Source organism: Bos grunniens, chromosome 26 (genome assembly GCF_055505025.1).
Source record: "Bos grunniens cultivar Pamir isolate PY7600 chromosome 26, Bosgru_T2T1.0, whole genome shotgun sequence".
NCBI lineage: Eukaryota > Metazoa > Chordata > Mammalia > Artiodactyla > Bovidae > Bos > Bos grunniens.
The window spans coordinates 40,322,016-40,337,470 of NC_141190.1; the positions used below are offsets into that span (position 1 = coordinate 40,322,016).

Here is a 15,455-nt window from a genome sequence, read left to right on the forward strand (position 1 = left end):
GGCAGAGGAGCCTGGCAGGGCACAGTCCATGGGGTTGCAGTGAATTGGACACGACTGAGAGACTAACACTGATACTAAAAAGTTAGAAGAACATCTTTGAATTTTCTTTTTGTCTGTTTTCCAAATTCTTCTGTATCATCAGAGAACTAAGAAGAAGATGACTGCTGCTGCTGCTGCTGCTAAGTCGCATCAGTCGTGTCTGACTCTGTGCGACCCCAGAGACGGCAGCCCACCAGGCTCCCCCGTCCCTGGGATTCTCCAGGCAAGAACACCGGAGTGGGTTGCCATTTCCTTCTCTAATGCATGAAAGTGAGAAGTGAAAGTGAAGTCGCTCAGTCCTGTCAGACTCTTAGCGACCCCATGGACTGTAGCCTACCAGGCTCCTCCATCCATGGGATTTTCCAGGCAAGAGGACTGGAGTGGGGAGAAGATGAGTAGCACTGCCTAAACTTTGCAGGGAGAAATTAAGAGAAGGCTAGACTAAGATAATTGTCCAATTCGAAGGAGCTTGTCTTGGATCAAAATCCCACAGCAAGTTACCTGACTTTGGACAGTTTTCATTTTCAGGAGAGAACATTATTCATTTCATATTTCCCTAGTAGCTCAGTTGGTAAAGACCTTGCCTGCAGTGCAGGAGACCTAGGCTCAATCCCTGGGTCAGAAAGATCCCCTGGAGAAGAAAATGGCTACCCACTCCAATGTTCTTGCCTGAAAATCCTATGGACAGAGGAGCCTGGGGGACTGCAGTCCATGGGTCACAAGAGCTGGACACAACTTAGTGACTCAACCACGACCACCTATAATAGTAACTTCATGCTTTTCACATCAGAACATGTTGACCTATATAGCTTAGTCATTATATTTTAGTTTCAAATCACTGTTAAGGACAATGATGTTTTTGATAATAGTTAAGATTCAGTATTCTTAGAAAGGAATGATGCTAAAGCTGAAATTCCAGTACTTTGGCCACCTCATGTGAAGAGTTGACTCATTGGAAAATACTGATGCTGGGAGGGATTGGGGGCAGGAGGAAAAGGGGACGACAGAGGATGAGATGGCTGATTGGCATCACTGGCTCGATGGACGTGAGTCTGAGTGAACTCTGGGAGTTGGTGATGAACAGGGAGGCCTGGTGTGCTGCGATTCATGGGATCGCAAAGAGTCAGACATGACTGAGTGACTGAACTGAACTGAACTGAAGATTCAGTGACTGCATTTGATGGGGGGAGAAGTCAGTTATTTTGAGACTAGACTGGTCCTGGATGCTGAATCAGAGTTGATCAGTACCAATGCAGAAAACATTGCTTTCATACCTATGGGATCTCATTAACTCACACTTTTTCTTTGAAATGATTAATACACGGTATTTCTGACTTGTTAGATTTACATCCATCCTTGTCTCATAGCTCTTGCTCTTCCTTTCTGTTTACTTTTGGTCATTGAGTCTGATGAAGTCTTCGAAGTCCCCTCCACTTTTAAGCCTGTCTGGATTTAAAATGGATAAATGGGGCATTTAGCCACAGAATTGGGGTACCAATTGTCACACCAAGACTCTTTCTTCGTGAGTCTCTGAGGTGATGCAGAAATGCCATTCACAGAGGGGATAGTTTTGATTCTTAGCCTCAGAGTATGAGGAACTCTGCATTGGTGGGTCTGTCAGACCCTTTCTGGGCATTGAGATGTTTTTCTTTGCATTATATTTATTGGAAATAAAAGTAAGCGAAGTGGGTTTACATACCTCCCAGTGGCCAAAGAGTTGCTCCTCTTCCTTCAGTGTTTTCTTCAAAATGCAAGGACATCGGTCATTATACTGGTCTGGGGTGTGCTGGGATTATCAGCATAGTCAAGTCATTATGATGCTGATACTGGCAGGAGGTCCTAAGACCCGTGGGGCTATTTCTTCTGTAGTGAATGGCCTCCAATTGCTCTGCTTTTGAGTTATCATTTTTGCTTTTCATCTTTTTTCTGCCTCTTCTGTGGTGCAAGTGGTGCTGGAGATAATGGTAGGGGCTTCACAAAGCGAATTTCCATTATCTGTGGACATGATCCAACTGACTCTGTATTATGAAGAAGGCTCGTGCATCCCGCCTCCTCTCCTTCTATCCTCCCATATTGCAAGGAATGGTCTTGTTGACCTCACAGAGAAGGCCGGCCTCTGCCCAGAGGCTAAAGCATTAAGGTAGAATTTAATAGCTTGCTTTTAACATTTACCAACAATTTATAAAAGGAATGCCAATCCCATAACTCAGCAGTGACAACAGGTTTCTTCTAGAATAAACTCATTGCAGTTTACAAAGTCTGAAGAAAAGTCACAGTGCAAGTGGAGAGCACATCAAGCAAAACTGGCCCCCTTGGTTCTTTTTTCACCCCCCACCTTGGTTCTTAAATGGCTGAAGTTGGGAAGCATGGGCTTTCCCCAAGAACTCTGTCTGTACCACTATAGCGCTCACAGCAAGCTTGTGAAAAATGAAGATTCTGAGTCAGCAGATCTGGGCTGGGGCCCAAGTTTCTGCATTTTAAAAATATAATTTATTTCTTTTTGGCTGTGCTGGGTGTTAGTTGCTACATGGGCTTTTCTGTAGTTGAGACAAGCAGGGGCTACTCTCTAGTTGCGGTGCATGGTGAGTGGGCTTCTCATCGCAGTGGCTTCTCTTTTTGCAGAGGACGGCTCTAGGGTGTGATGCTAGGGCTTCAGTAGTTACAGTTCCCTGGCTGTCGAACACTGGCTCAGTAGTTGTAGCATACGGGCTTAGTTGCTCCGCAACATGTAGGATATTCCCGGACCAGGGATCAAACCCATGCTTCCTGCATTGGCAGGTGGACTCCTTACCACCAAGCCACCAGGGAAGTCCAGTTTCTGTATTTTTAACAGCTCCGTCCGAGGTGATGCTGACATGGTGGCCTCTTGTGACTCTAGGTTTGGTCCACAGACCAGCAGCATCAGCATCCTTAGGGAGCTTGCTGGAGATGCCAGCCCTGGACCTGCTGTATCAGCAGTCCCCAAGAGCTCTCTGGGTGCATTCTTGTTTGGGAAGCCCTGATCGTCCACGCTGCTGGGGGGCCGAGGGGAGGTCCTCAGTGCATAGTGAGCTCTGCTGAGCAGGCAGTTGGATCCCATGCCTGAATTCCTCCCCGGGAAGCAAGGTTCCATTTCCTGCTTTCCAACCCATTTTACAAAGAGTTCCTGGAAGGATGTTTCCAGGCCTGGCATGCCCTCTCTTGGGGGCACCCTTTCACATTTCTAGAACTTTCCATTCTACTGCATGCCCACCTCTGCTCCCGTCTGCATTTTGGAACTCACGTCCTCTGTGTAGCTGCCTCACTGGATTCTCGGAGGCAGACGCCAGTGGCTGGTGTGCGGGGAGAAGGGACATCTATCTTTCCTGGTGTGCTGCTCCCAGAGGATACAGTTTCCTCGACAGATGTGTTCTGGCTGCAGCCACTCAGGGTGGGGTGAGGAGTCATGTGAAAGGATGGGTGCACGAGGCTTTAAAAAATCGCCATGGGGATAGTGTCCCCTGGGCAACAGACGAGATGAGGAAGGACTGGGCTCAGTGGTGTGCCAGTTCCTTGGCTCTGTGGCCAGCTGTGTGCAGAGGAAATGGAGATCGGAGTTCTGGGGTCTCTGAGAGTAGGGGCTGCAAGACCATTATAACAATGACAGCCTACGGGTGACAGATTGTATTTGAAAGGCGGCTGCAGCCCTGTATCTCATCTTACCTGCTTTTCCATAATGGGATTCTGCTACACCACTGCCAAGAGGTGGAGTCAGTCCCCCTGTCTTGTATCGGGGCTGACCTTCTGTTACCCAGTGATGCTACAGGACTTCAGAGGCTGGGTCAGAAAAGCCATTCAGCTTCTGCCTGGACCTCCTGAGACCTGCATTCCGGAGGAAGCCAGCAACCGTGAAAAATTCTGACCGTACTGAGTCTGTCGTGCTGGAGAGACGTGTGCGGTGCTCCAGGTGGCAGCTCCTGGTTGACAGCCAGCACCCATGTAAGGGACTATCCTGAGGTCCAGCCTGGTCAAACCTTCAGACGCAGCCCCAGCTGATGTCTAACTTCTGTGACCACGTGAAGTGAGCTCTGCCTAGCTGGACCCGTCTCGATTTCCTGGTCCACAAAATCATGAGCAAAAGAAAACGAATGGTTTAAGACATTAAGTTTTGGGGTAATTTGTTATGCATCCAGAGTAATTGGAGTATTCTGGAAGCTTTAAGTTTCATAAGTATATTCTTGAAGTGTTAGTCACTCCATCATGTCTAACTCTTCTATTACCACGTGGACTATAGCCCACCAGGCTCCTCTGTCCATGAAATTTTCCAGGCAAGAACTGGAGTGGGCCACCATGCCCTCCTCCAGGGGACCTCTGCGGCCCAGGAATCGAACCCAGGTCTCCCACATTGCAGGCAGATTCTTACCATCTGAGCCACCAGGGAAGCCAACTTATTCTCTAAAATAACTTGCAAATAAAATTCTTTTTACTTAGTTATATTTAAAATGCTTTTAAAATACCCAAGTGCAGTGAGTAGGTTGTTGCAAAATGAAATCCACTCCTCACCTCCCCGCTGCTGAAAGAAAGCCTGAAAACTGTCTAGAGAACAGTTTTTTACTAGAAAACTATCTAGTAAAAATTTGCAGTTGGAGGCTAGAGTAAAATGATAGAGTGACAAAATGCTGGTTTCTGTTTGTGCTCTGTTAGGTACTTTATATTTGTTCATTTAAGTTTCATTTCCACTCTGTAAAGTGTGCCCATTTTACAGATGGGTGGACTGAGGCTCAGAGATGTTAATAAATTCACTAAGAGCCACACAGCAGGGGCTGGGATTTGAACATGGATGAGACTGACTCCAGTGCCTGTCCTTCAGCAGATGGAAGAATTGTTAATGTAGAGAGCTAAATTTCTAAGTCTCCTCTTCTTGTGGACAAGGGTTCTGGGAATCTTGAAGAATTTTCTTGTTTAGTGCCGGGCCCTTCAGAATCACCTGGGGAATATTTTAAAATTCACGTACCAGGCCCAGTCCATACCAAGGCTATAGGTCTGGGGTAGGGTGTCTCCAAAAGTTCTAACCCTTCTTCATTTGTCACCTCTGACCTAAGCCAACCTCCCATGTTGTAGGGGGCTTCCCAAGCGGCACTAATGATAAAGAACCCACCTGTCAATGCAGGAGATGTAAGAGACAGGATTCAGTCGCTGGATTGGGAAGATCCCCTGGAGAAGGGAATGGCAACCCGCTCCAATATTGTTACCTGGGAAATTCCATGGACAGAGGAGCCTGGTGGGCTGCAGTCTATGGGGTTGCAAAGAGTCGTTCATGACTGAAGCGACTTAGCATGCACGCGCTCACGCACCCAGGTTGCAGGTGAGGACATTGAGGCCCAGTGAGAAGTGGGTTGTTCTGAGGCCAGAGCAGCTTAATGGTGGAGCTCGGGAAGAAAGCAGGTTTCCCAGCACCCAGATGGCATGCACCCTTGTGTCTTGGAGGAGGCTTGGAGGGCTGTTAGCAGAAATTACTTTACACATCAATGCAGGGGTCTCAGGGCATTGCAGTAAGATCCTATAGTAGATATGTTCTGGGCTGAGTGCTGAGTGAAACAGTCAGGGGCCAGCACCACTTTCTTCTTGAAATTTCTTAAATACACGGACAGAAGGACAGAGTTTTACAATGTAAAAAACCTCAGTTGTGGGGAGAGAGAGGAGGAGAGGAACAGAGACAGACAGAGAGAGGGAGGAACATGGATATAGAGACACAAAAGACAGATTGAATTTTAGGTCTCGTTTAGATATAGACATGATGGAATTCAGTGTGAGGCTGATGAGACAGAGGGTATTTTTTTTTAACAGTAGCAGCTGTTCAAAGTCTGGAACAGACAGTAGATTCTGCAGTCACTGGAGAGTCACTGAGATTCCATCCTGCTGGACTCTGAGGACATAGCCCTGGAGAGTGACTCCAATCTCCCTACCCTCCCAATGTAGCTGGGCATACAGACTAATGATCATGCAAAGCCCCAAATCTAGGGTAGAAACCAAGACTCTCAGACTGCTGACTCTGTCCCAGGGCTGGAATGGTTTTAAGATGACCCACCATCTAGGTTTTTTCTGAGATTGGGGGTTTTCCTGGGATATAGGACTTACAGTGCTAAATCCAGGAGTGAAAGTGAAAGTCACTAAGTCATGTCCAACTCTTTGCGACCCCATGGACTATACAGTCCATGGAATTCTCCAGGCCAGAATACTGGAGTGGGTAGTCTTTCTCTTCTCCAGGGGATCTTCCCAGCCAACCCAGGGATCGAACCCAGGTCTCACTCATTGCAGGTGGATTCTTTACCAGCTGAGCCACCAGGGAAGCCCAAGAATACTGGAGTGGGTAGCCTATCTCTTCTCCAGGGGATCTTCCCGACCAAGGAATCGAACTGGGGTCTCCTGCATTGCAGGCGGATTCTTTACCAACTGAGCTATGAGGGAATTCTGCCCATGAGAGTCCTGGGCAAACCGGGACTGTTGGTCACCTGGCTGGTCTCCTAGATGAGACGACTGCTGACCTCCAACTCCCATCCCCCAACTCCCCTCCTCCTCATCTTGGCAATGGTACCCCATTTCCTGAAAGCCCAAGCCGGAGCCCTTGGAATCAGCTCTGCCAGTCACCCCTGCCCCTGCCTGTGTGTGTTCTTCCATTTTCTGCCCTGCCTTTTGCTTCTCTCTGCCGGCATCTCTTGTTGGGACAGCTGTCCTCACCTCCTCACTGTCTCTGCCTCCCTCCTCTGTTCTGCTCCAATGCCCGTCTTCACCACTGTTCATTTCATTCCATGCTTTTCTGCCAAATTCCTCCTTGGTTCAAAAGCCAGATTCCTCAGTCTGGCACACAAGCCCTGACTCACCCAGACACATCTGAAGCCACTCTGAACTGGATTCACCAGTTGGAGAACTGGGCTGGAGAGCTGGGAGGGGGCTCAAGGGCTGAAAGCTGGCTAAACTGTTGTTCTTCCCCACAGGTTTTCTCTTGGTGGTGATTCTTTTCATCCACCTGGGTGTTGCGGGTTCCCAGGGTGAGAGAGGGGTCGGGAGGCGGAGGCTTAGAGCTTTCTGGTTCTTTGACAGCAGTCCCCCATCCCCCTCCCGCTTCCTTCATTCTTTCCTCTCCTCTGCTGTCTCTCGTGTCCCAGCCTTCTCCTTTCTGGAAGCTTCTTTCTCTCGCTCTGCCCCCTGGTGGTGGTGATGGTGGAGGGGCGCTATCTGGAGTAACGTAGAGGAGGAACTCCGTGGGTTCTTTTCTCTGGTCCTGCCCGCTGCTCCATCACCTTTCCTCCAACTCAAGTCCATTTTGTCCCCAGAGATGGCTGCTGGCCTGGCCTTGCCCCAGTCTGAGCCACCATTCTGGACTTCAACTCCCAGTTCCCTTTGGATCCCCGAGTTCTTAGGGTCTTTGTGTGTCCGCCTCTCAGCTCTTCTCTTATGCCCGCCGTTGGTCCTTGCAGGCTGGAGGTGAAAAAAGACCCTACAGTCCTGGTGATTCTTCCATCTTCCCCCCATTGGAGCTGCCTGAGACCCATCAGCTGGGCAGCCTGTCCTTCCCTCCCCAGGGACCAGTTCGTCCACTCTGAGCTCTTGCGTAAGCCGCCTCCTCCCTGGTGCTCAGCCCTCATGCCTCTTTCTTTGTTTTGTTTCAGTTTTACAGAGTTTTTGGATCCCTTCCAGAGAGTCATCCAGCCAGAAGAGATCTGGCTCTATAAGAATCCTCTGGTGCAGTCAGACAACATCCCCACCCGCCTCATGTTTGTAAGTACCGGTGATTTCATGGTTGATGGGACCACTCCCCCGAGTGTGAGCCACATGGGTTTTCACTTCTGTTTTTCCACCCCATGCTGATGACGGCAAGCAGCCTGAAGAACAGAGGCAAGTGGCCCGACAAATTAAAATTCAATTCCAGATCAGGAGGGTTCGCTGCTTGGTCATGTGAGAAGCAATTGCCTGAGGCTTTGGAAAAGAAGGGCCATGCTTACTTGAGCTAAACCTGAACTCTTTGCAAATACTTAGAGTAGAATAAGATGAGCAACTAGTGAACAGAGTTGTCTGTTCCATCTTCTTTTAAAGCAGACCTTGATTTAGCCATCCTCAGACACCATTAAGCTGCTCTGTTAACCGCTTTTCTGGGTTTGGCTGGTCAGTTAACCGGTGATGAGACCACTGTGTATGACTCAACTCTGGATAGTGTCTCTGATCCTAGGATAAATGGGCTAACACCCAAATAATTGGTGGGTATATTGGGACTATTTTTACCTCTTCATTCTGCTCCATGTTGATTACAACCTTTTACACTTTCCCTACTATGGGTTTTCCTGGTGGCTCGGGTGGTAAAGAATCCACCTGCAAAGCACAAGCCCCGGGTTTGATCCCTGGGTCGAGAAGATCCCCTGAAGAAGGGAATGGCAACTCCAGTACTCTTGCCTGCAGAATCCTATGGACAGAGGAGCCTGGCGGGCTATAGCTCATGGCGTTGTATAGAGTGGAACACGACTGAGTGGCTAACATTATTATGTGCTGGTCACTTGCTGAAAGCTTAGGGAGGATTTTCTCATTTAGACTTACCTTGATTGAGGGTGGGAGGAGAAGGGGATGACAGAGGATGAGATGGCTGGATGGCATCACCGACTCAATGGACATGAGTTTGAGTAAACTCCTGGAGTTGGTGATGGACAGGGAGGCCTGGCGTGCTGCAGTCCATGCGGTTACAAAGAGTCAGACATGATTGAGCGACTGAACTGAAATGTTTCCCAGTGAGGAAGATGTCATTATTGTCTGAATTTTGCAGTTGCAGACCTGCATCCCAGAGAGATGAGAGAGCTTGCCCCAAACCACACAAGCTAGAGAGTGGGATAGCCCAGATTTGCACCCAAGCAGCCAGATCTGAGCCCTGCTGTCAGCCAGGAGGTTGCCCTGCAGTCTGGAGCTGAGTGTTCAGGACTCCTTGCTAAGGCTCACCAGCTCCTGGAGAATTGTTTTAAGGCCTTTCTGTGGCAGAGGAAATATTGAAGCTTTGTCTTGTTATAGAACAAGAATGTAGCTTTTGGATGTAGCTTGAAGTTTTTGCCCATTGACCGGCCATCACATGTCCTGTCTCTGGGAACTCAGGTGTGTGTTCCAGAGCTTTTATAGAGCACACGAGGGATATTTTTGCACTTTGAAAGAAATCCCTCTGATTTGGGGAGGAAATCTTGTTCATCAGTGACTGGAAAGATCACCAATGTTTATTTCAAAGATGATTGGAAAGATCTTTATGTCTGCAGACATCCCCAAATGTCCAGAACACTACATGAGCATCAGTCTTATTTTTATTGCTTTTTCATAATTACCTTCCTGCTGGAAAATAAACCAGATTTTTGTGAGTATCAGGAAAATTGAATAACGTAGGGTTCTTGTGAGTTGGGCATTGCCTTACATCTGTGTAGTAAAATCAGATTTTTTTTCCATTTCTGTTCCAACTCACATCTTCCATAAATCCTAGAAATAAAGCAACTAGCATGTGCATCACTAGTTTACTCCATGGTTTTAGTAGGAGGAGCTTCTGTTTATCACTTATCCCCATTTTCAAAGATTTCACATTTTGTGTGCTGTAAAACCCAATTTGGAGATGACTGCTCATATGGGATGTTGTGATGAGTCTGTGGCTGTGTCCTAGATTTATGAACAATGGATTGTTTTGAAGTCTAGATACAAATGCCACAAATATCCTGGCTGCAGACACAAATAGGATGGAGCACATTTGCATGTTGGCAGTGGAGGAAAGAAGACAGTAAAGGAGTTATTCAGTGCTGGGATTCTCAGAGAATAGAAGCGGATTCAGCCACAAACACTGATTCATACCCTCTAATCTCCTAATGAAATAAGTTCAACCTTTTGTTTTGTTAATAGTTGTTGATGAATTTCGTTCACTTGGTCGGAAGATTTAGTGCGGCTCCATAATAACATAAGGAAAGCAGTAGATACATTTAGAATATGTGCAACGCAAGATGAAAAATGCTTTGTCACCACATAAATTAGATTTGTTCTCCTGGGTTTTATTGAGAGTTTAATGCAAGATATCATTTGTCTGCTTTTGATCTCTACAAACCTTATGGTGTTTCTAAAAGAATGTATAAGAGAACATATTTTCAATGTTTTTTAAAAATCGCTTGGCTTCCTTAGAAAGCTCCAGTTTCATTATTTAACACATAAATAATCCTGGGGTCTCCTCTATTTTTGTTTAGAATGTTTTACTCTAAAGGCAAACTTGCTAACTTTCTAATAACCAAAGTGTTTTTTAAAGGCAGCTGCTGTGAATCCAGGTTTCTTTGCGAAATCAGTATTTCTGGAGTTATGCTTATTTGTGTGCATGTCTGTTTTAAAAGAGCTACTTGGTCAAATGTTACAAAAATATAATCAGAAGGTTAGGGAACTAAGTAAGGAGTAAATGGTAATGACATCACCTGGAAGCCCTGCCTGGCATTTTCTCTGTCTTTGGCACCATTAGCTAAGGTGAATGTATCTGTCAACATGAAACTTGGGTGTGGTTGGACCGTGAGATTCCAAGAGCTTGTTTCCCTGGATGCCCCTGGGCTTCTGTGGACCAGAGAGGAAGGCTGAGAACTCTCTTCTCACATACTGGGACTTGACTTTAACATTTGCTGGATATTCCCAGGCTATCAGCCGCTTCCTGATTCAGAAGAGGCCATGCTTCCTTTCTGAACATGTGGAGTGTATCAGCGCATCTTTGAAAGCCTGCTTTTTGGTGTAGAAAGACTACTCGGTATTCGTTATTGCTTTTCAGTTTTCTCTCTGTTGTTGCCTGTAGTGTCTTTGTCCAGAGAACACTTCCAGGGTGAGGAAAGCCACAGGAATTGCAGGTGATGTGAAGTCAAATAAGACTTGACCCCTGAGGGCTCGTGGGGGCAGTGGTACCCTGAAGCAAAGAGGAATCTGAGAAAGAGTGGAGGAGAGGCTCAGGTGCACTTTTAGGGACGTTCATCCCCATCCTCACCATTGTCCTCCTCCTTCTCATCACCGTGGTAGTCACGACAGCAGCTAGCATCTCTTGAATATAGTAACTGTGCTCATCACTTTACAACTAGCATCTCAGTGAATTCTCTCAGAATCCTTTGAGGTTGGCTCTTTTGTGATCCCATCATTTCAATGGAGAAAATGAAACTGTCATGAGATTAAACAGCTTATCCCAGGTTTACAACCGTCAGTGGCTGGACCAGGGTCTGAACGCCGCCGATCAGAGTGCAGACACTCTTGGAGCCGTTCAGCCGTGCTGCCTCCTTGGAGGTGGAAGGGAGGTGGACAGGTGGTGAGTGCAGCCTGTCACACACAGAAGAGCAGGTGTCAAGAAGACACAGTGGATCCAGGCTGTGGGGGCCCCATGAATGGGAGTTTGCTTGGAGTACTGCATGGTGAAGGGGGCAGCGGGAGGCAGGGGTGCAGGCAGAGTATGGACTACTTCAAGTTAGTTAATTATTACTTAATTCAACAGAAAGTTATGAAGCACTTTCCTAGAGCCACGCACGGTGTGTAGTGGAGGTGCAGAGCTGAGTAGGTATGGTTTCTGGTCTAGTGGGAACAGAGACATGAACACAAGTCAGACCATTCAGCATCACAGAAAAACCCTCGAAGGACAGGCAAGACTCAGGGAACTGAGGGAAGAGGAGGTGTTTCCCAAATTCTTAACTTAAAAATAGTAGTGTATTACTGGTACTGTGTTGATTTAATAACAGGAGCTTCTATTCTGTGATAGGATGCTTCTAAGGAAGACAAAAATAAAATCAGTTTGCGGGGAGGAGGGAAGGAAAAGAGACCAAGCTGGCTCGTGGTAGTTGAGTTTTTAGACATTTTGACAAGCCTTCGCTCCCAGCTCAGTGACAGGCCGTGATTGTTTGCCCACCGCAGGGCCCTTCCCAGGTGGCCGTGTGTCTTGAGTTGTTAGAAGCGCCGTGCAGTGCACACGCCTTCCTGTCGGATGCCCATGGTTTTGTCTGACAAGCTCTTCTGTGGCTAAAACATCCGAACACCAGGTGCCCGGGCTTCAAGCCCCTTGGTGGCTAAAAGTTCTTGGCCACTCATGCCCTTCCCTGGAGACAAGCCTTGTGTCTGGTGTCATGCCTGGTGGATTCCCAGAAGCATCCTGGCAACACAGTGCCTTATATCAGCACCCAGGGGTCACCCATTGTCTGGACTGGGGACGGACGGCATGTCCTGTGTTGCTTTCATTGGTGGATGCACAAGGTATGGCCCTTGTGTTCTCCAGTTCCCACTCCTGGTTGGAGCCACGGGGCTCCCACATGGCGCCCCATCTCCTGTTTGGTCAGAACAGTCCAGCTCAGGGTCATCCCCAGCAGGCAGCCTCTGGAACCTTGGAGGGGAAGTCTTCCCAAATCATATTTTCTCTGGGGTTCCAAATCTGTCTAACCTTAGACTATGCCTTCTGGGATTGTCTTATATTAATAGCAGGCTTCTCTGGTGGCTCAGATGGTAAAGTGTCTGCCTGCAATGTGGGAGACCCGGGTTCAATCCCTGGGTCGGGAAGATCCCCTGGAGAAATAAGTGGCTACCCACTCCCATACCCTTGCCTGGAAAATCCCATGGATGGAGGAGCCTGGTAGGCTACAGGTCATGGGGTCACAGAGTCAGACACGACTGAATGACTTCACTTTCCTTTCCTTTTATGTTAATAGCATATATGTGCTAAGATACTTAGTTGCTCAGTCTTATCTGACTCTTTGAGACCCCAGGGACTCATGCCCACCAGGCTAATCTGTCCATGGAATTCTCCAGGCAAAAATACTGGAATGGGTAGCCATTCCTTTCTCCATGGAATCTTCCTGACCCAGCGATTGAACCTAGATCTCCTGCATTGCAGGCAGATTCTTTACCATCTGAGCCACCAGAGAAGCCACCAAAAGCATACACATATACGTGTGTGTGTGTGTTTCTGCATATGTTGTTGTTGTTCAATTGCCCAGTCATGTCCAACTCTTTGTGATCCCATGGACCACAGCACGCCAGGCCTCCCTGTCCCTCACATCTCCCAGAGTTTTCCAAGTTCATGTCCATTGCTTCGGTGATGCCATCCAGCCACCTCATCGTCTGACACCCTCTTCTCCTTCTGGTCTTAATCTTTCCAGCATCAGGTGACCAAAATACTGGAGTTTCAGCTTCAGCATCAGTCCTTCCAGCAAGTATTCAGGGTTGATTTCCCTTAAGATTGACTGGTTTGATTTCCTTGCTGTCCAAGGGACTCTCAGAAGTCTTCTCCAGCACCACAGTTCGAACGCATTAATTCTTCGGCACTCTACCTTCTTTATGGTCCAACTCTCACAACTGTGCATGATCACTGGGAAGACCATAGCCTTGACTATGTGAACCTTTGTCGGCAGAGTAATGTCTACTTTTCAACACACTGTCTAGGTTTGTCATAGCTTTCCTGCCAAGAAGCAAACTTCTTCTGATTTCCTGACTGCAGTCACCATCCACAGTGATTTTAGAGCCCAAGCAGAGGAAAGCTATCATTACTTCCACTAGAATGGAGAATCCTCATGGATAAAGGAGCCTGGAGGGCTACAGTCCATGGGGTCACAAAGGGTCAGACACGACTGAGCAGCTAAGCACAGCACACAGCACATCTTCAGTTCACTATTGTTCTCATATTTATGGTTTGACTGTTTGTGGGGTTGCTGCAGTACTGTTCACTGTTCAGTGAGCTGCTCTCTCCTCTTTGAGGGCAGTGGCTGGTCTGTAGTGCCCAAAGTGAGAGGAAACCAAAAGCCCAGGACTTCTTTGACCTTAAGCTTAACTTTAGACTTAGGTAAGATGGCGCTTCAGCCAGCACTCTCTAAACACGGAATGTGTGAATCAGAACTGATGAAGTGCTTCTCAGTCATCAGAGTCATTTGAGGTGCTTGTTACACAATGTGGATTCCAGACCTGTCCTAGAAGAGGGTCTGAGGAGCCTTGTAACAAATGCTGCAGGTGAAGAGACCCCCAGGCACTGGTGTAGACTCATAGACTTGCTGGAACTCTTCCCTCACAAGTGAGTGTTGCCTTTTTCAGTCACCCTGGGTGAATCCTCTGCTTCTCTGCTCCAGTTCTGAATCTCCTTTTGTGCAGCTGTCCTAAAACCTGGGCCACACTCTTCTGAACACCCTCCATGGCGACAGGACTTACTGATGTTAAGTTGTTCAGGGCCATGGCCAATAAGGAGGCTCATCAAGCTGGTTTCTACCGTTTGTGGTCAGAAAGGAACCAGCCTGTAAGGAGAAGGGTTTTCTCCTGTCTCATGAACTGTCTGTGAATATTGCTCCTGAAGAGGAGTTCCCAAGATGCTCTGAGCTCTCGCGGTCTGGTTCTTGCATGTCTAGGACATCTCCAATTATTTTTATAGACTGTGTGCATTTAGAGGAATTCTGGTGTTTTTTTTAACAAAGGAAAGTATCGTCCAGCCATGCCTTAGTCCTGTTAGAAAGCCTCCTTTCCAAAAAGCAACATTGATTAGCACCCAGGTGGAGACTTCCCAAATTGTGAACACTGTTGGTTAACAGTTACCATCTCCCATGCCCACGCCTCCCACCATCGTCTGTGAGCCCAGCTGCAGACTTGTGAGATAGTTAATCCCTTTTGATTGCTATCCTGAGATGTTATAATCATAAGGATGTAACAAATATTGTATGCCAAAAAGTTCGTTCAGGTTTTTTGGTAAGACAGAATGAAACCCCCAAATGAATGAGCTTTTTGGCCAATCCAATACCTTTTTTTTTGATCATTGGAATGTTAGGGGGAAAAAGTACTAATTATAGAATGCTGAGTAAAGACTAGATATGGGAGGCAGAAAACCTGGCCTCTGAATCCCATCTTGTTACTTCCCAGCTGTGTCCTTGGGCACATCACATAGTCCCCAAGCCTGGCAAAGATTGTCACAATTTTAAGAGAGGATTTAAGAGACCCCAGTACTGGATGGTGCCTAAACATGGCTCCTGCCTCATAGAAGGTTCAGTGATAAGAGTTGTTTGCATCTGAATCCCAACAGCTTGATTTGTTAAGTGCATACTGTACTCCTGAGTGCTTTGGTCTAGCAGAGGAAAGGGGATGGAAGAAGAGAAGAGGAGAGACTTCATGTGAAGGGACTAACCTCTGCTTTGCAGCGGAAATGAGTATTCAACCAAAGAATACCAAAGGGGATTGAATCAATAGACTCCAAGCAAATCCCACGTGTTCCCATGTGGCCAGAGCGCTGGGGATGGGAGGCCAAGGGTTCTTCCATCCCTCCACAGGGGAGGATGGGAGGAGGGTTACTACCAAAGATGTCACTGTAATTATAGACTCTTCTTTTCGTTTAAAAAGCCACCACTTTAAACGTGACTCACAGCAATTACAAATCAATTATAACCCATAATCAGACCTCTGATTTTTCAAGTCTGTGGAATCTC

At 47.3% G+C, this 15,455-nt stretch overlaps 1 protein-coding gene across 7 annotated transcripts in view; it reads left to right on the plus strand.

Annotated features, from left to right (window-relative positions):
* The window catches only part of PLPP4 (phospholipid phosphatase 4), a 146,943-nt gene that overhangs the window by 54,867 nt on the left and 76,621 nt on the right, over positions 1-15,455 (plus strand). For 6 of the 7 annotated variants that reach the window (XM_086378675.1, XM_086378674.1, XM_086378670.1 and 3 more), the window contains one exon: positions 7,668-7,776. In XM_086378675.1, coding sequence (XP_086234801.1) covers positions 7,668-7,776 — 109 coding nt within the window. Of the gene's footprint in view, positions 1-6,920; positions 7,047-7,667; positions 7,777-15,455 lie in introns of those variants that run through there. The other variant, XM_086378673.1, reaches the window with a different exon arrangement.